The sequence below is a fragment of the Solea solea genome, chromosome 12 (assembly GCF_958295425.1).
Source record: "Solea solea chromosome 12, fSolSol10.1, whole genome shotgun sequence".
NCBI classification, from domain to species: domain Eukaryota; kingdom Metazoa; phylum Chordata; class Actinopteri; order Pleuronectiformes; family Soleidae; genus Solea; species Solea solea.
The window spans coordinates 27,405,045-27,426,696 of NC_081145.1; the positions used below are offsets into that span (position 1 = coordinate 27,405,045).

Consider the following 21,652-nt stretch of genomic DNA (forward strand, 5'->3'; position numbering starts at 1 on the left):
TATTGATCCACTGTGGCCTCCACCAGGTGTTACTTTGTGACTTTGGTGTGTGAAATCCTTTGTTTATGTTCACCTGAGTCAAGTCACACAGACTTACCAAAAAGATATAGAGTCAAAGATATGGGTGATTATCGTGGTGAACAATTATGTTCTAAATTCAGGAATCTTAAAGAAAATAAATGAAGCAACATTAACCTAAGAAATTACATTTGCAAAATGTGAATGTGTGATACGTAGACTTTGATTTCACAGCTGCTCTAAAGGTTATTTTAATTAATGCATAAAGTTGGGAAAAGACCAGCAGTTTGAATTGTTAATTGCAGCCCACGTTGTGTAAATAAATGATGAAGTGTGGAATAAATTTAGAAAGTGATGGACACAGGAGAGGGAGCAGCTCCACTTCACAACCTGGCTGTCTCGGTGGACGTTCTAACCCATTTACACTGACCTTATTTATCACAGTCTGCTCAGAGACTGAAAGGTGTTAAAATGATATTTGATGAAGTGAAAAGTGGAAGTGTGTTTGTGTGCACTTGTGACTGAGGTCTTTGTATTACGGTAGTCAGCGATGTAGTAACAGGTCAGAACTGGTTCACTGCCGACCCAGCTAATCATCATCATCATCATCATCATCTGCTTTTGAACTTAATTACCTCATGAGCGGCAGCTGTGTCGAGTGCATGAGTTTCAAAGCCTTCTCCTGGCTGAGCAGTGGCCATCACGCTTCACCTTTATTACTCATCTGTCAGTTCCTTTCACACAAATACTGAGAAATCACACTGTTAAAAACCGAGTGGTTGTGGTCATAAGTCAAAACTGTATTCTATTATTATATAGCACTCTGGTTTGAGAAATCCTGTGTTGGATCCTCAAGTTTAGCATTTTGGACAGTACTACAATGATGTCACATCCATCTCATGCTCTGAAAGGTCCAGTGTCCAATAATAATCACTTATATATATATAAATATATATTTTTCTTGTTTTTATCTGTACTTTGGGCCAGGATCTTCCTTCACGGAGGCCGCGACAACCCGGATGGACAACCTATCCAGAGTTGTCATTTGGCATTTGAAGTGAAATCGGGTTCCCTGTAGTTCCCCATCATTCTTTCAAAAGGTAGTGTTGAGTGTAATCTAACCATTAGATGTCACTAATTCTTACACAATGGACCTTTAAAACTACACACAAGTGATTTGTTTTACCTCACGACAGCAATGTGACGCTAGCAAAGCAAGATGGCAAGTAGGTAGGAGTACGGCTGAAAAACCCCGCCAAGAAACCATTACAAAAAGTTGATTCTACTTCTAAAAAACCTGGATGTTTATCAGTTTGAAGGGTGGGAGATGGTCTGGCACAGAGAGCCGTAATCCCATACATTAGTATTCAAGCAGTATGTATACCTGAGAATTAGACTAGTGTCCTCCTCAAAATTTACACAGATAAATTCACGTAATCTCCACAGGGATCACAGGAGAATTTCTCAATAAAGCCGTGTTTTGTTTCAATGACACAACAATGTGGTGCTAGTAAAGCAAGATGGCCCCAACAGGTAGGGGTATATCTAAAAATGCCCAAGAAGCACCCAGGACAAGTATCCGAGGTGGATTCTACTGCTAACAAAAACCTGTTTGTTTAGCAGTTTGACGGAATTAACCCTCCTTGCAAATGGATAGGGGAGTTGCTTCACATGCTCATCTGGTGAGACAGAGATATGTGATCTCAAAACCTTAATATTTATGAAGCGTGCATACCTGAGGATAAGAATACCAAAGATTGTTGTTCTCACAATCCTGCCTACCCATCAATAAACCACAAAGTGAAACAGAACCAGAAAAGCTACGTTTCCATCTCAAAGTGAGCCTCAGCGGCAGGCAAACCCTCAGTCGACCTGACGTGAAAACCATGAGGACTTTCCCGGCAGGAGGCTCTCTCAATCCTTCTCTGAGACACTCAATGTACCAGCACTGGAGAAGTGAATAATGAAATGCGGACAATGTTGCTGTGTCTCTGGCAAGTCGTCCCCAGTCTTATGTCGGTGCAGATCTGGGTCACCACCCCCAAGTGTTCCTGACTGCTTTCATTAAAAATTAACTGTGCCTAAGTATATTTCTGTGTCTATGCCTCTCAAACCCTCAAATGAGGGGGGAAATGAGATACAGGGCAATTGATGTTCCTCTTTCCCCTCTGCTGCTGTTCTGCTCTTTTCGATTGTGTGAGCAGAAATCAGCAAGACTGAGAAAAGGACATGGGGAATTAGGCTGGTACAGATACCATAGACCTACCCAACTACAAACATGCTGCAGGCAATATGTGAGGTCTAAACAATTAGACGAGGAAGACAAAGACAAATGTTGTATCTCACCGAGGTCACGTATTGTATGTCTTTGCACAGTCTTGTCTCCCGTGGAAAATCAGCCAGATCCAGGAAGTTGTCCACCACCACTTGGCCGATCAAGTCATGGCGCGAGAACCTGTCAAAGTCGTAGACGCTGAAATGCAGCTTCCGGCTCGTCAGCTCGCCGTACGCCACCGGAAAGAGGAACACTTCGTCGAACACTGGGTTGAGAGTCTTGCGGTGCACCTTGGTCTGGTGCTTGGTTTTGCGGTCAGGCAGCAGGTAGATCTTGACGTAAGGATCAGAGGTCCCTGAGAAGTCCTTGGCGGGAAGGTCCTGGGCCTTGTGGATCTTCACGATTAGCTGCTCCAGGTCAAAGTCAAATTTCAGGATGAAGTGGAGACACCCGCATTTGCCAATGTGACGGCCGTCTTCTGTGTCCACTGAGTGCTGCTTGTAGAGCTCTGGTTTGAGGCTGCCTAGACCAGACAGAGACTCCTGCCGCTGGAACTGAGCGAGGTTGAAGTCCGGATTGGACAAGTTCATCTGACGGCGGATGGAATTGTGCCTGTAGGATAAAAAATAAAAAAAAAAGACATGTGAAATCATATACACATTTCTCTACTCTTCATGTTCCCTCATGAGGCTACTGGCTCCTTCACCGGTAGAATGTGACCAACTCTACGACTTTTCCTACACATAAAAACTATTGCCTGAAGACCTGATGATATCCTCCACTCAAAGCATCTGGACAAATAAAATTGTTGATCACCACTCATAACTTTAGAGTTCCCGGTCAAAAAACGACCGCTATAAGAAATGAATGGGTGAGACTTTATTATCCAACAGATGGAAAACACTGCGATCTTCCCACACTTTTCCATGCTTCATATCATTTTATAGACTCCATTTATAAAGCTTCCTCTGTCCCCAGCTTTCATTTTACACTTTCAGTCCCTCTTATTTGTCTTTTTGCTGCCGTTTATAAAGTTGTAAACAAAAAAGTAGTGAAGATTTATGTTTTGTGTGTCACACAATCAATGAAATAAGGACGAGTCCAAGGAAGCTATGATGATGTATTGCATGCAGTCATCTACTTAATAGAGTACCACTGAAACCAGAGGTGCATGGTTTGAACTGGTGAGCTAACCGTACAGACGAGGTAGGCTCAGTAATCTGTCTCTGGACTCTGTCCCTTGCCAGAGTGTGGACCTGGTTTTTCTCCACCTTGGCCTGGGTCTCCAGTGCAATATCGGGCGATGTGTGGCTTATCTTCAGGGTCGACTCCGGGACAGCCACAGCGCAGGGAAGCCCCGAAGGGTCTTTCACACAGCCATCTTCGCTGTACTCCCTTTCCTCCCCGTCCACCTGTGAAAAAACAGACAGCAAAAGGGCAGAGCAAGAGGAAGAGACAGGAAATGTTTGTGTTGAAAGGGTAAGCGGTGGTAATCTATCTCCGGCCCACACAGTCCTGAGGATAAGTCCAAGCAGGTTGAGATGAAAATGTGGGCGAAATATGTGCAATGGCAGATGATCTGATAACGTCAAGGACAACAATGCAATGAACTGAACTGAAGTCTGTAAATCACTCACAAAAAATCAGTGATTTAAGCTCATGGGGACACGAGAGAGCTGCTGGTTGACTGCTGCCTTGTTTGGTAACGTTTTGTCACTATAATAAATCTGAACTAATGATTTCAAACCCCTGGAGTCACAAAAGAACACATTTAAACGTATTGATGGCGGCAGCAGTGGACCAACAACTCCTGTGTGCTGTGATGTAAAATCATTGATTTTCTGTATGGACTTCAGTGTAGAGATGAGCGATTTAAATTAGTGACAGAGCCTTCACAATTTCCAGTCAGTAAAGGCTGTCCGATGCCCTCTGCTGGACTACTCCACATTTACTTCAGATGGTCTGATGCTCTTTTAGACTGCATCTGGTCAGCCAAACCCTATTGGCACAACTTAAATTATGTAAATTACAACTTATATTAAGTCTAGATGATTATTATTATCATTATAGTTGTTGTTATTATAATAATTATTATTGTTATTATTAGTATTATTAAGTCCCTGTTCCTCTTTACCTCTGTGAGGACGGGCTGCTGGTCTCCTCCGAGGAAGTGCGCCCCCTTGAGTACATCTGGGAAGAAACGGCCACTCAGTGGCCCCCAGCAGAGCTTCCATGAGACAAAGAGGGAGACGCTGAAGAGCGCCAGACCACAGGTGGTCACCAGCAGGGACAACAGGCTCACCGATACATCTGGAGATGCGGGAGGGAGAAAGAGAAACTCGGTGAGCACTTAACCACAACTTTACCTGTTTGTTTTTAGGTTGAATCTCAAGAAAAAGAGGTTTGAATTGATCAATAATGCTCTTGAAAATGACATATTCATATGTTCTCCTCTTTACAGATGATATGTGATTCTATTTCCCTAACTTTGGAGCAGGTTTTCACATTATTTAACAATATAAACATCTTGTGCATGGCAGCAACGTGCTTCTGTTGAAAAATAATGAACAGACAAATGATGGCGTCCTGGTTCACGCACATCCAGCACACAGTTGCCAGTTTCCAGCACGTAACCCAACATGATCAAAGGTTGCAGGGTCACATTAAACATCTATTTTAGTGTTTCCCAGACATCATGACCTAAATCACATTATAATTTGTGACTTGTAACTTCATTTTATGCATGTTACTTAAAATATATACTCAAAAATTCAACAAATCTGTTTCTGGGGTGGGGCTGAAGCGATTACTCGATTACAGAATTAATCGTCAACTATTTTGATGATCGATTATTCCGTTTGAGTGTTTTCTAAAGAATTAAAAGTAGATTTTTCAGCTTCTTCAATTTTTCTGGTTTCTTTTCTCCATATAACTAAGAAAGGATTGAAAATGAATCATTTTGGTTTGTGGACAAAGACAAGACATTTGAGATCGTCATCATTTACAGGTTTGGGAAACAGTGTTCAACATTTTTCCATATCAAATCTTTGTTTGGGAATCACTGACCTATTGGACCATAATTCACAACCTTCTAATCCAGTCCAACAGCACATTTAAAAACAACAGAGTCGACCAAAGTGCTGTAAAAAAGACAGGATATATAACAATGTAAACCACACAAAAAAGCAATATAAAAACAATAAAAAAACGGAATATAAAACCAATAAAACAAACAATACAAGTGCAATAAAAATATAACACACAAAAACTGCTAACTCTTACACAGAAGAACCTCCATACTCTCATTTGTCTGCAGTGATAAAAGATCACTGAGGATGTTTTACTGACATCATAAATCAAATGAGAACTAAAAGCTCATTTTACAAAAACTTACATACAAACTTGTGGAGTTTCAGGCACTTTCAAGACGTGGAGACCTGGTGTTCTTTTGTTTACATACAGTCTTAAGTGTATTAGCAGACTTAAGGAGAGTATTGACATTTGAGACCAAAGACGAGTAGAGTCGTAATCCATTAGCAGAGGAGAGGTTTCTCCCTTTAACTGCTCTGGGTAAATAGCAGGTTGCAGTTCTGACCCATAGTGCTCGACTCTAAAAGGATGCAGCTTCACAAACTCGACTAAAAGCATGACTAAGACCCATCTGCTGATGTAAGAAGACAATAATCCTGGAGAGGAGGATGTAGAGACACGAGTGAGGGTGTCCATCACACTCTGATGTTACACATACAGCACACAACGCAACGGTGCCAAATAATCAGAAAATGTTCCTAACAGCTGTCAAATGTCATATTTATATTCCATTTAACAGTTTTAAAGTGTTTATTGTTTGTATTTTACTGCTAATAGAGCCGAGAGGATCTCTTAATGGGACGGTGGAGACTCAGTGCTAAGCTAATTTATGGACGCCATTAAGAGCGCTCAGAAAATAACTTTCCAGGCTTCATCACAAGACTAACATGCCACAGACTGAGAGGATGTTTCGCAGTAAACGAGTTACACAAGCTATTCATTCTTATGTTTTACAACTTTACTTCAGATCCACATTCATTGGGGAGGTTTCTTCCTCCTTCATCAGACCAATGTCTTGGTCTTAACCACAGAATCCATAACCTTAACCTAAACTAGAATTCACATCTTAGCTCTAACCCAGTAACCAGTGCCTCATATATGAGGTTCTCCAGATTAGGACCAGATTTTAGTCTCCATGAGGACTACTGGGCTCTGACGAAGTCAGTGTCAAGTGGGGTTTTTATTTGTTTGAATTTTTTTCTAATACCATTGCTTAAACCAATGGTTCTCAAACTGTGGTGCATGTACCACCAGTGGTGCGCAGGCTTCCTCTGGTGGTAAAATCAGAAATACTGTATACTGTACTGTATATACCAGGGTATGTGATTTTTGACTGAAGTGCTTAGAAAATGAAACAAATAAATGTAAATATTATCATAAACTAAAGTATAATAATGTGGGACACCTTAACTCTTGCTCCATCTTAATGTAAATTAGCCATGCCAGTGTATGATGTATATGTGATGAAGAGGAGGATGATGAGACAGCAAATTACCTTATTTGGAATATATTTGCCTCCTGTGAAAAGTCTGTAGTGATAATGGTGTTACTTCAAGAGCTCAATAGTTCAATAAGTGGTACTTGGTATCAAAAGTTTGAGAACCACTGGCTTAAACTCAGGGTGTCATGTGAATGGGTGAACGGCAAAACTGTAGTGTAAAGCAGCTTTGGGTGGTCATGGTAAATGGTCTATAGGTCTTTGGTCTCATGAGGGCCGCAAATGTCTGCCACGCAATTTGGGGCATTGTGTTTTTGACATGGCCGGTTATAGCCAGGAGGTAAAAGCATCAGTATTGGACGGACGTGATATTGTATTGTATCGGACTTTAGACGTGGTATCAAGGCAATGAGTGGAAACCACCTGGTTTCTTTATAGCATTGTTACTAAAAAGCTAATCACTCTCTGTTTGATGTCTTTACTGAATTATGCTCCTCAGATAGAGACAAACAAAGAAAGGTGGAAACATAACATCATTTCCCCAAAGTATAAAAGATCCCTGAACGGTGACGGAACCAAAAACACCTCAAAACAAACCACAGAAGTCAATGTTGCTCCATATTTGTTGCCACGCTCTGGAGTCTTTCCAAATGTGTTTTTGTTTTGTTACTTAAAGTCAATGACCTCCAAAACTCCACTGTGTGCAACGCCTATTAAACCAATTAAAAACACATCATTTCACAAATCCTGTAAAACCAGACTGCACAAAAACTATAGTTTTTTATTGACACACTTTAGCAGACACAGACTGAGCATTAGCATTCAGTTAAAGTTGTGATTCCTCTGAGGGGAAACACATATCAGGGCTCTTCAGCTTCTCAACGCTCCGCTGAGTTCGGCAGCTGCTGTCGCTCTGTGGTTTTTCTTCCACCGGTTCATTATGTCGAGAGCGTAATTTCACACAACACACGCGGCCGTTTGATCCATTATTAATACCGAAATACAGACGAGTGCAGCTTCTGAATGATGTTCATAGTGAGGAGGGGAAAATGTCACAGATACAGTAGTTATTGTTTGTAGGAGTTTCAGGGATCGACATGCGTGACTCGAGTCTCAATGCAGGAAAATAAGACGTTGACATTTGCGTGGATGTATATATACACATACACATTTATTAGATCGCCTGTCAACACATTTTAAAACTTGTTTAAAATTAAGTTAGAAATTAATCAAGCATAACATTCAACTGCTCAAGTTCAACTTTTCCCCATCGACATTCAACAAAATAAATTGTAAATTCTCCAAGCCCTTGACGACTTCTGGTCCATTGAGCTGTCAGTCCAAAACTCAGTAGCCAATCAGCAGGCAGCTTCCTAAGGCCCCGCCCGAAAAACAAAAAACCATTGCGCAAAGAACAAAGTGTTTTTTCAAACAATAAAAAACTATATTTTTGAATGATTGAATTGATGTTTTTTTTTGCTTCTTAAAAAGTGTTGTTTGAAAATATTGACACAAATCTAATTGCATAAAATACTCCATATTTCATAAAACTAACACTAAAACTAATAAAAACTAGCTAACCCGCTCTAAAAACTAAGTAAAACAAACTCATTTTAGTCAAAACTAAATAGAAACTAAAATTAAACGATTATAATCTTAGTACAGACACATCAACCTCGTTCCAAATCCAAGTGCAAAGTGTGATTATAATCATACTCACGCTATGCAACAATCCATTTAAAATAAGAAAGATGAGGATATTACACATCAAAATCACCTGAGTCCACAGAGAACAGCGCTCGTCCCTCTTGATAACTTTGACTTGGGTCGTTGGGTCGACCCCGTGGCTTCGCTCAGTCACTTTTGTCAGAGCCTGTCCTGTGGCGCCACGGGGAGCCTCCACTTTTCACGTCCTCTTACAGCGAGCAATCAAGGCACCGAGGCCTGAGGCCTGAACACCCCCCGAGCAGCCGGTGGCAGCTAATTGGATTCGGGCGCTTCAATAATCAGAGAGCTCTCTCTCACCTCACCGAAGGAAGTTGACAATTAAAATTAAAAAGAGGTGACGCAGGATTTGATTAGTGTAATTGTCTGCGGTGAGGTCGCCGGGAAAAAGGCATGAGACGGCGACAGGTATTAAGCATCTGACACTGAGGTGTTAGTGCTGACGTCAATCAAAGCCAGAGCGGTCGGAAGAAGAGATGTGAAAAAATTCACAGACTTGAAGTAACCTGCACTGTAGAAACAATGCAAACACTACATAACTATTAACTTTAAACTAATCTTAACAAAAATTAAAAATTAAAAAAGGGGGTAAAGAACAACAACAATGAACAAAAGATGGATAGATAGATAGATAGATAGATAGATAGATAGATAGATAGATAGATAGATAGATAGATAGATAGATAGATAGATAGATAGATAGATAGATAGACAATGTTGCTCTAACCATCTTGACCTTAAAATGTAATTCATGTTATGGGGACTTGATTTTGTGTGAGTCCCCATCACGTGTCTGTGTCAACAGATTTTCAGTCCCCACAACATGAGTAATACGTGGAACAAACACACGCGCACACACGGAGTTAAAGGTTAATGAATAAATAGTTATTCCTGCTCAGAATGTCTCCTGCAGCCTTTGACAGGACACAAAATGAATGTGACGGCGTGTCTGCACGTGTGACAGTGAGCACATGTCACAGGAACACGCTGAATTAAACACGTGACGACTGACAGCGATGTTGACATCTCACAGCTCAGTTTGCGACGTGTGCCGACATTCACAGATTGAGGTGTGTGTGTGTGTGTGTGCGTGTGTGTGTGTGTGTGTGTGTTTTTTTAAAGCCTGATTCCCATCAGAGGCAGGAGGACGACTCTGTCTTCCTTCAGGACAGTCCATTTGCATAGTTGGACGATGAAAATATGTCTCTGATCCAAAGCTGCAACTAACAAACATTTTCAACAACCTAGTCTAATTATTATTTTCTTGATTCATTGAGTTATTGTTTGGTCCATAAAATGTTAGAAAATGTTGACAAATGTTGAAGGTTGGTTTTTAATGATGATTTCCAGATGAATGTCTTGTTTTGTCGACAGTCAAAAAACACTCAAACCAATTAAAAGAAGATCTAAGTAGTTTGCTGCATCAAAAAGTCATTAAGAAATTCCAAAAACCTTAACTTTTTAACGATAAAACTCCTTTTATGAACTCTACTGTACGTGGTCAATCACTGTAACAAAAACCTGCAACATACATGAAACACTTTCTACATGTTCAACATTTCAAATTCTGTCTCGCTCACCAACATACAGTCCTGGTGATTTACCACGAGGGGCCACTGGGGGAGACCACATTTTACCACAAGTCGTGTTGTTCGCAATGTCTCACAATATAATCATGAATTGCAATTATTTTGATCAGAATAATCAGAAAAGTTGAACATCTTTCCATCCATGCTACTAGCATAAGGAATACATGTAAACACACACTATTTAGCTAATCACATGTTAGCATGCTAATTGAGCTGTTTACGAGGCAGTAACTGTTAACTGTTATGTTTTAGAGACTGTTCATCTCTAAATGTACAATTAAGATATCTTATTCAGTTCAAAATGAATTTGTTTGTGTGAAAATGTAGCTGTGCTAACATTCTGATGCTAGCATAGTTAGTTGTAGACTTTGAAGCTTTTATAATTAGACCATTTGAAGTCTGTTAATCCCAAAAGTCAAAATTAGCATTCAATATTATGAATTCTTCAGGGTTTTGCCTTTTCCTTTTGAGTGAAATATGTTAGGTATGCTAACATGCAAACATGGTCACGGTTGTGGCAATCATTTAATCTTTTAAACTGTGCCAATGCCAAAAGTAGCATATACTGTATGTCGTAGTTGACGTCATATTTGTATTTATTGTATTTCTTCTCAAAGGAAACACTGTCAAAGGAAGTTACATTTGACTTCCAGTGGTCTACAAGGTGTTAAAATATGTGGAAAAACTGAATAAAGTGACAAGAATCTATTAAAAATGACGGGTTGCCAGTGAAGAGAAGTCTGATGTTTGTGCAATTGTGTGTCAATAACCCGACAACAGAGCTGAACAAGACTCTGTGTTTCATGTGTTTACATCGGCAGATTCTCCGACTCCGTCATTAGCGTGAGAGTGTGAAGAGCTTGGGAATGATTTCCAGTTTCTGTCTGAGCGTTAAGTGCAGCCTTTATACCGATGCTTCATCAAGAGACATAAACACAAGTTCAGTCGTTAATGGACAGACACCGGAAAAGAGACACCGGCGGCACCAGTCAGTCGATGGTCATTGTTCACACACTAACAGGCTCAGTGGAAGATGAACTTCAGAGATTTGTGTGAAAAACTCAATCAATCAACACAAATGTCCAGAGGGCAGTTGGCAGGAACTATAGCATTTATAAGTTTTAAACTCTAAAAACTGTCAAATTTGTCTTACAAATGATAAAGGGTGAATAGAAGTAGATGTAGTATGTAGTGCAATAATAATAGTAATCATTGGTCTAACTTTACAACATATTAAAGGCCAATTGTTTGCTTGTTAGTTTGGCACAAACATCTTTGGGGCACAGGAAAACTTTGTTAATGTTTAAGAAAAAGTAGAAAACTGTATATTCTGTTTTATTTCTACCATTTTGATTTACTTGGACTTTAATTTTCCTGATTTGGCTTGGAGATTTATTTTTTGTCAGGTAGTTTCTGGTGTTTTTGTGAAATTCTTGCTTTATTTTGACACTTCCTGTGTTGCTCTGATGTTTTATCTCGTTTCATGTCACTTCACCACTCCCTGGTTCTTTGTCTGCTTTCCCGCCTTTGTGATTACCTGCCCCGCCCCAAAAAATTACACATATATATATATATATATATATATATATATATATATATATTACACTTGCTTGAAACTGCCTTTTTGTTGTGCTCCCATGTTACTACATTAATTTTGGATTTTTACGTGCAAAAAATGGTTTCCACAAGTGCTTACTTCTGCTTCTTTGGATATAGACCTCCAGACGTCACGTGACTCAGTTTCTATGAACCACCATGTTGGCAGCGTAAGATGCAGCAAAAATCAACCAGACAGGTGCTGAATTCAACCTGAGTTCACTGCACACTTACAGTATATGTGACAATATGATGCTTCTTAAAAGTTTGTAAACAAGTGGAGAGGACATTATTCCACATCTTCAACTTCTTCATCTCCAACAGATGGATGCAGTCTGGCTTTAAACATTCAACTCTGGAGTTCTACTGGCCAAAGACAGGGCTGTTGTCACCAGAAGGGTAAGTGTTGCATTAGCATCATGATAGCATATTGCTGTGTTAACATTGCAGGGCAACACCAGCTCTTGGTAAATCTATTCTGAGTCCTCTGGCTGCCTGTGCATTTTAGATTTCATTTTAAAATCCTTTTATTTGTTTTTAAATCCTCTCTCAGAGCTTTTTCGGTCGCTGCGCCAAGACTGTGGAACAATCTTCCACAGCATGTTAGACACGCCCCTTCACTGTCCACTTTTAAAACACATCTTAAAACCCATTTTTACTCTTTGGCTTTCAACCCAGTATGAGATGTTGGTTTTATCTTTTCATAGTTTCATTGTATGACTTTTTCGTTTGTGTTTTTTTTTTTTTATTAATACATTCTACAGTATTTTATTGTTTTATTGTTTGTTGTCTAGGCCTATGATGTCATTTTTTATATTTTATTTATCTCTGTCGTACAGCACTTTGTTGTTTTTTAAAGAGTTTTATAAATAAAGTTAGATATATATAGCACCTTTCACAGATATGGAATCACAAAGTGCTTTACAGGGCGCTACAAGTAAAATACCAAAAAATACTGATAGTTTAAACAAAGAACAGGAAAACACACAATAAAAGAATAATATAATAAGAACCTTTAGTCTAAATAAAAGCCTGCAACATTAGTGTCTAGACAGAAAAGAGGAAAAGGCTGAGCCTTCCACAGTTGAGGTGCTACCTTTTTGTGAATTCTGAGTTGCAGCAGAGTTCTGGACGACCTAAACGCGGTCAAGTGCCTTCTTATTTAAACAGATAAAAAAGACTATTGCAATAGTCCAGACGTGTGGATATAAAAGCGTGAATAAACCTGAGACACAAGGCGTTTCAATAGAAATGAGCAGGTTATGTGAAAATGAACCAAATGACTAAATCTGTAAATAAATCAAGTACATGTGAGGAACATTGGCCTCCTGTCCTCCGGTCTGCAGCTGGCTTTGCTCGACCTACTTACACCCCTGTATTTTAACGTTGGTAAACGATAATGGTGAGAGCTGCTGGTACTTGGTATAAAAGGATTGAGAACTACTGCTCTACTATATACGTCTATAGAGGTGAACAGAATTGTTTCCTACCGTTGCCATGGTTGTGTGACGTCAGCAGAACTCCCTGCATTTTTTTTTTTTTGGTGTCACATGTTGTGTAGTTTTCCACCATGAGCTGCTCCAAACACTGGACTGCAACAACCACAAAGACCTTCTGCTCTGCTTCCTTTTCTTTCTTATTATTATTAAATCTATAGGTCATGATAATAATCCCTATATATCACAGTGTAACTTCAGGCAGTTGCCAGCCCTGACTTATTTTATTGTTGGGTTTTATTTCTGTAGCCTCGCTGCGGCCTCATCTCTGTGGTTACATTAGCGGTGATGGGTGGATGCTGAAGTCCCCTCTGCCTCTGAGGAAGGTTCGTTAAAGCTGTATCACAGCGTCTGTGGAGTCCCAGAGCAGGACAGACACGGAACAGAGACAGACAACACACACACACACAAGATACTCTCAACGAGTTTGTTTACTCTCCAGCACACAAACACTGACAATAACCTGCAATTAAACCTCTGTAATAGTCGAAACATCACAGCTAAACGGCTGATTCATTCAGACTGCTGCTATCAGTGTTTTCTCCATCACACACCAGCTCTCTGTATAGTTGATGGCTGTAAATGACTGTTAAGTGCGAGTAAGTCAGTAATCTACATAAACACAGGATCACAGAATTGTACCTTGGTAAATTCATTTGTAGTAGTAAAATGTCATGATTTTGTTCAGAAAAAAGAATGGACTAAAGATAAAAAACCATTGCCTAGTGACATAGTGGACCAATATTTAGGGATACTGGTCCAAATCATTGGATCGGACATATTTCTTTTTTCATTTCGGCTGATCCGCATATTTAACTTGGTGGAGATTTTTATGCCGAATGTCCTTCCGGACACAACCCTCACTAGGACCAGCACTAGGACTGTGCCCCTGTGGCTTTGGTAAATTTAGAGCATCCAATTAACAATGACTAATAGAGATTGGGTACTCTGCTCAGGGGTACCCCAACCTTTAACCTTTTAGGCAGGGACTCTAACCGGCAACCCTTTGTTCCCAAGCCAAGTTTGCTTTCTGCTTGGCTGGGTATCGGGCATATAAAAATGTGAAATCCGATACAATCCAAAAATACCTATATATATATATATATTGTATGCTTTGCGATGCACTGAAAGACTGACATTTTTGACTGGAACAGAGTTTTTAACTGAGTCATTTATTTCTTACGCAGATGGAGAATAACGTCTCGAAATGGCTACTACTAATGTGTTTTTAACAGCTTCATAGATTTAAAGGTCTTAAATGACTGTATCGGACTAATATCAGTAGATACCTGAGTTTGTGATATCGGTATAGGAAGCGAAAAAGTGGTATTGTGCCATGTCCTACCAATAACTTCTGAAGAATTGTGTTATTAATAGCTTCATAGTTCATAAATGGTCTAAAATTACTATCGGACTAATGTTGGTATCGTTAGACACTTGAGTTTGTGACCTCAGTATAAGACACAAAAAAGTGGTATCGTCCCATTCCTAAACCAGACTCTCAACCTGTTTTGTCAAACAGTTTTTGAGACACACCAGAGGTCACCAACCAAAATAACCTGGAGGCCACATGAGTCTGGTTCATGAGGAGGCCACTCCAACTGTGTGTGGGGGAAATGAACTCTAAATTATATCACCATTTTCCATCGTGATATAGACGTTTGTGACAATATTTCACATAATTTCAAAATAAGCATTTGCTTTGATACAGAAAGTATTTTTTATGATGCAAAATGGATCTATAAAGATAAAAAAAATTAAAAAAAATGATGTGTGGGCTGCATTAAATTGAAAGGGGGGCACATGTGGCCCCTGGGCTGCGAGTCTAAGACTTCACGCTGCGACACAGCCAAACAAAAGTAGCCATTCTTCAATCGTGTTACTCTCGGGAGATTCAAGGCTTTTTTTTCCACATATTTCCACTTCAGAGTCGCTCGAGGCTCATTCATCAAAACAAATCCTCAGATGGTCTGTGCTCAGCTGCAGACCTTGGCAACTTCTCGACTCGACCTCCTGCCTCTCGAAAGAAACTGCAGAAACAATGTCTTTGAATCACAACCCATCCTTTCTTGTAGAAACTGAAGCCTGTGATATTCTTCCGCATACATGTCACATTGCTGGTATACTCGTGCGCCTGAAGTCCTGTAGTCCTGTAGTCCTGTGGGCAGGTCCAAGTCTGGACACAGGGACTAGAACGCATTCCTACCAGAAGAAGAGAACAATGCTACAGCTCACTCAGACACGTCTTGTTCGAGAGGCTCACAATTGAAAGGCCCGTCAGCCAGGGGAGTCCGGGTCTCAGCCGGTGCGAGGGCCGCCAGTGGGTCGGTAGTTCAGTTCGTTCCTGCACTGCTTGATTCCAAAATCGGGGCTGCACACGCAGCCTACGCGTTAATGACGCAATTCGCGGCCACGTACCCAACATGCACCCAACATATACCAGGACCTTAAGGCTGAGCCCAGCTACCCTGTGGAGGAAGCCCGTCTGTATTCACAATCTCGTTCTTTCGGTCATTGCCCAAAGTTCATGCCCATGTGTGAGGGTGGGCACGTAGTTCCCACCCCACCGCTCTAAACCGAGAGCTCCGTCTTTGGGCTTGGCTCCCATTTCACCACAACAGACTGGTTGAGCGTCCGCATCACTGCAGATGCTGCCCCCGATCCGCCTGTTGATCTCCCGCTCCATCCTTCCCTCACTTGTGAACGAGACCCAAACCCATCACAAAATGGGATTGATTGATTGATGATTGATCTGTCAAAGACTGTTGACAGGAAGTCACTAACAGACAGATAAACAAACAGCTGAAACCACACTGATTCAAACACTGGTGGTGCTAGTTACCAAGCTAATTACCTCCTTGTTGGAGGTAATTTGTTTTGTCAGTGACTGAAAATCTGTTTTTCTGTTCCTTTTATCTGTTGAATAAAAGCTGAAGTGAGTCAACAATAGGGCATTTTAAGCTGATGAACTCCTCCTCCTCTTCCTCTGAGGAGATCAGCACTGAGTGCAGTTCAATACGCTGCAACAACGAGTCAATAAGAGAGGTGAGAAGTCGTGGGAGTGCAGGTCTGAGGGGAGGAACAGGTACAAACGTCCGAGGCAGGCGATTTTTCAGAGGCGAGGAGAAAACACGAGGAGACAAAGACGTGTTGTGTGGAAATTTCAAATTATTGGACGAGAGGAGCCATTAACTTTATTGGGCCCATTCAAGGATATCACCGGGGGGCTTGAAGACTTCTAAAGCAAATATCCAATAATGTTATATTGCCTGGCAACAATACTTCCAAAATGCAATCAAGGGTGTAATGAAACCTATTTCCCCAAACATTTATTCAATCCCCGGAATGGGGAGTTTGTGTTTTTTCTTCTCTTCAAAGAGAACGGAAATGTAACTTTATCGTGTAACTGTGGGATAAAAAACACGCTTCATACATTTAAATCATTTAGATGGACTGGTATTAAATATTAAACAAGCCAATACAGGATACAGGAGGATTGTTTTGTGATATGTTTGTACAATTTTCTCAACTGTGTAATAAGAAATTATTACATGTATTAAACTCTCATGGTCTGTCTCACCAATCAGCGTTTAGTGCCAAACATTTTCTAACTAAAAGAGCATTTGGAAACAATGCAATCTCTTGTTGCATTTTTAATAGTTTTGTGTTTCTTAACAAAACCTCTTCAGCTTTCCATTTAAATACAAACAGTTGTTGATATATTTGTGGTCATTTAATGCTCCATCACATTAACTAATTACCGTAGACACTGATTTTAAAATGTGCATAATTGGCACAATTATTACATCAATCATCACACATTGATCCTTCTTTTTATAGAGCAATTATTTGCTCTAAATGTAAAGAAAAAGATAAATAAACAAATATTTTTTACCTTAAGTACTGAGAAGGAGCCTAACAAACATTGTTGTTTTATATGTGTCCATATACATAATAAACTAAATATTAAGTACACAAAACAGGTTGTTAGTGTAGTTTTAATAACTGAACAGCATTTTTGAGACATTTAAACTTTAAAGGTTTGTAAAAAAACTAGGTGTGTGAAAAATGATAGTTATTTTGCAAAAATAGAAGATGTTATTTAAAGTGTGAGTTGTTGTTTTTTGTTGAAACCACCATGTTTTCTGTACCTTTAATTCATTGTTCTTGGGGTTTTTTAAGAACCAGAGAGCAGCACCCTGACTCCGCTCATTCAATCTCGACTCAGAGAAACAGTTGTTTGGTGTGTGTGTGTGTGTGTGTGTGTGTGTGTGTGTGTGTGTGTGCATTTGGAGCAGTTACAGGAGGAAGTGGGTCACTGCACCTCAGGGGGAAACCAGTCTGGTAGCTTTCATCATACATGTTTAATGATGAAAGCTAACGTGTTTCAGCGCAACATACATGGTAAACGTATACACACACACATGAAGAAGATGAAGAAGAAATTCACAAACATGCATATGTGCACTGCCGATCATGTACACATGTCAGATATTATCTAAGAGATGCATGTGCACGATATTCTCCAAGGCCGGAGATACATATGTGTCAAACATACATAGAAACAATGTGTATAAGTGTATACAGTATGAATGTATGAATGTATGTATACATATGTTGATATCTGTCAAACTGAACAAAACAACATTTATGGCGTATGGATGACGATATATATCCAAATCGATATTTTTGAAAAATGAAGCTTTAATCAAATAAGTATATATTACAGAGATGGAATGAGAGAATAGAGAGAAGCCAGGGCAAAACAAAAAAAGAAAAGTTATCAAAAATCACCACGATGGAGATAGTGACAGTGAATGCAAGCTCAAGAGAAGTTTGGACTATGACATTATCGCTTTATTTTGAAATTTTCACTCACTCTGGGACAAAAAAAACAACTTTTAAGGGCTCCTGAAATGCCAATTCCATGTGGGCAAAAAGCCAAACAGTATCTTTAGAGTTTACAACAGTTACTAAAATTGCAATTTAAACTTATAGAGCAATGGTTGCCAAGGACTCCAAAACACTCGCTCCCAGCGTTACACTGTGTTCATGCTAACACACATAACTCTCCTGCTTTTATCTTAATAAATATTAAACCTAGTCGAATTACTGTAGCATTTCAGCAAGAGGCGACGATCAAAAATCACACGACAAGGGGCGACAATAACAATCTATTAAAAAAAAGCTTTATATCAATAATAATAATAATAAGGCAGCGTTAGCAAACCTTGGCTGAAGCTCCAGCACATTTTTGAAAAGTATCCACACTGTCTTCACCTTCCTCTCCATTTTCACTCATTCATATTTTAACGCGTCTTCCCGCTGCAGACTCTTGTTGTTCCCTTTTTGTCTGTTATAATGCATTTTGCATATGCAGTATTGACCCTTTTAAATGTACATTATGTAGGAAATGCACTGTATTATGACATAAAATTGCCATGATGTGTCATCAGAGATTAAAGAGACACAGTAAAAGTTAAATATCGACGGAGGACATCAGGGGTGTCAAACTATGTCTAGTGTTCAGTAGCAGGTGGGCTTACAATAATAACACAATATTTCATCATGATATTGCAAAAAAAAATATTCAAAGTAAAAGTAATAAATCAGCTGTGCAGGAAGTTGGCGAGTCATGTTTTCATGATGACATATTAAGGGGGCGTGTGGGCACCATGAGGTCCACACACCGCCACTTTATATATTCACAATTCAAATTTCATTTGTGAGCCACAAAGCTGTTTTTGTTTTGTGTTAAGTTTGTGGTGTGGCTTGTTGCGTCGCTCGCCGTCACACACACAAAAAAGCCTCAGTAACCATCTCAAAAACGTCTCAACCAGAGGAGAAAGATATTGGACAGATAAAAATGTAACATCTGCTAAAATCCAAAAATCCTATATGTCGCTGATTCACGATGCACAGACTGTAAAAATGTAATTCTGTCATTAAGTCATGTTTGGGCTGTTCATTTCTTCTGTGTCACAGTGTTTGTGACACAGTTTGAGAATTTTGTCTTTGAAATGTGTTGTGGACAGCTTCATACGTTCATAAATGCTCTACAATGACTGAATCTGACTAATATTGGTACTGATACTAGTAGATACTTGAGTTTGTGGTATTGTCTCAACCCTAGCTTTGGTGTCACGTTAGCTGTGTTCAGAGACATCTGAGAGACCAGATCTTCCAAGAGCATCTTCTGTCCTAGCACTTACCTTTACCCCCTCCTTCTGCACTTGGATCAGTCCACTATGTAGTGGAGTTCTTTCCAAGACTACTTCTATTTTAGCTAATTCCTCTTTTGTAAGCTGCTTTGGATGGAAGCGTGTGCTAAATGCTTAAAGGCTTAAATGTAAGATGTAAATATCCGACAGAAAACAGCATTTTAATGCCAGGTGTAAGAGGAGGCCATAAATATTAACCAAATACTTTGAGTGTTTCTAAATATAAAAGAGGGCGGGAACAAGTGAACCTCTTTGTTTCTGTCCTTCAGAAAAATCCCAGTCTCAAAAATCTCAAGTCATTTCTTAAGCGAATAACCGCAGTTTGACATAATTTGACACTGAATTTATGTTCTGATGTTTAACTGTTAAATTCCTGCAACTTTTCTGGGGAAATTCAGCAGCAAAGAATCAGATTATTTTACAGTTAAGATTATTTCATTTATATGGTTGTTTGTTTTTTTCCTCAATGCTGAAAAGAGTTGAGCCAAGTCGAGCTTTTAAAATAACTGGCGATATCATTGGTCTGCAAAGTGCTGGGAGAGCTGGGGAATATGGGGTGGGGCTCGCGCTCTCTCTCAAACACACACACACACACACACATAAATCCACTCCAGTCTGTGGAAGGAGACAAATGTTGCAACTAAAGTTTTTACCATCGACAAAATAGCCGAGCAACAAGTTCATACGTTCACACTTTCACTTTGATTCCAAAAATCTAATCAATTTTGAGGACTAGACCTGTACCACGACCAAGACCGAGTCTAGACCAAGACTAGACTTGTAATGAGACCATGAGACCACGGCAGCAAGACCAGGTTAAGACCAAGACCAGACTTGTACCGAGACCAAGACCAAGGCATGACAAGATTAAGTCAAGACCAAGACACCAGGTTTGTACCAAGACCAAGACCACAGTAGCAAGACCATGTCAAGACCAAGACCATGGCAGAGCAAGACTAAGTCAAGACAAAGACCAAGATCAGACTTCTACTGTGACCAAGACCAAGGCGGCAAGACCAGGTTCAGACCAACACCAGACTTGTCCCAAGACCACAGAAGCAAGACCAGCTTAATACCAAGACCAAACTTGTCTCATATCAAGACCAAGGCACGACGAGATTAATTCAAGACCAGCCTTGTACCGAGACCAAGACCACTGCAGCAAGAGCAGGTCAAAACCAAGACCAGATTTGTAAAGAGACCAAGACCAAGTCAAGACCAGGGCATGTAAAGTACTGTATGTTGGTCTTTGACTCTGGTCTTGTTAATGTGGTCCTGACAACATCACTAAATCTAATCAGTTTAAATATGACATGGTTTATATAAAACAAGTTTGAAATGACACTTAAACCTTCCGTGCTCCAGAGGATTGTTGAGACTGACCTGAGTCCGTGTAGCGCGGTCTCGCCAGGTCCCTGAAGTAGTAGATGAAGTCCAGGCAGTTTTCGTCCTGCACTTCTCCTGTGGAGCAAAGGTCCGAGAGCAGCTCCAGCGCCTTTCGACAAATCTCATCCTCTCTTTCTGCGGGCATTGCCCTCCAGCATCCTTCTGACTCCGGCTGATCCCCCAACACCTCACACACACGCACACGCACACACACACACACACTCCCACACTCTCACACGCTCCCTGCGTAAAGGCGCACGAGAAGCACCACGGCTCAGCCCCGCTACAGCCGTGGAAAGGTCCGACGCGCTCGACGCTTCCGCGAAATCCCCCTGAAATCCGCTTCAAGTCAAGAGTTTTGCAGAAGCTCAAAGAAGTTTTCCGCGGGTTTTTAAAAAATCCACACTCGCGCGTTTTGTGACGTAAACCTCGTTGTTTTTTCCTCCTCCTCCTCTTTGTGTTTATTTGTTTGGCAGCAGCTGATTCAGCAGCAGCAGCAGCAGCAGCAGCGCAGTCCGGGTCCGTCACTGACTGCGATCACTTATTTCTCAATGCACTGGAAAGAAGAAGAGACAGACAGGAAGTTCTGCCTCCATCAGCCTCCTCCTCCTCCTCCTCCTCCTCCTCCTCCTCCTCTCAGCATCAGCAGCATCAGCAGCTTCAGCCTCTCCTCCTCCTCCTCCTCCTCCTCCTGAGAGTCCCTCGACATTTCTGAGCTTCATCACCTTCTTGAGATGATGGAAATGTCATGGAGTCCCTCGCTGCCTCTTCCCCCAACACCTCCTCCTCCTTCTCCTCCTCCTCCATTTTCTCATTTT

The 21,652-nt window shown here is 40.5% G+C and overlaps 1 protein-coding gene across 1 annotated transcript in view; it reads right to left on the reverse strand.

Annotated features, from left to right (window-relative positions):
* Positions 1–21,385, reverse strand: part of syt9b (synaptotagmin IXb) — a 35,739-nt gene extending 14,354 nt beyond the window's left edge. Inside the window, exons 1-4 of the mRNA XM_058646462.1 lie at positions 20,832–21,385; positions 4,428–4,603; positions 3,488–3,705; positions 2,365–2,905 (exon numbers count right to left, since the gene is read on the reverse strand). Of these exons, the coding sequence (XP_058502445.1) occupies positions 2,365–2,905; positions 3,488–3,705; positions 4,428–4,603; positions 20,832–20,979 (1,083 nt within the window). The 5' untranslated portion in view covers positions 20,980–21,385. The remainder of the gene's footprint in view (positions 1–2,364; positions 2,906–3,487; positions 3,706–4,427; positions 4,604–20,831) is intronic.
* Between the last annotated feature and the right edge of the window lie 267 nt (positions 21,386–21,652).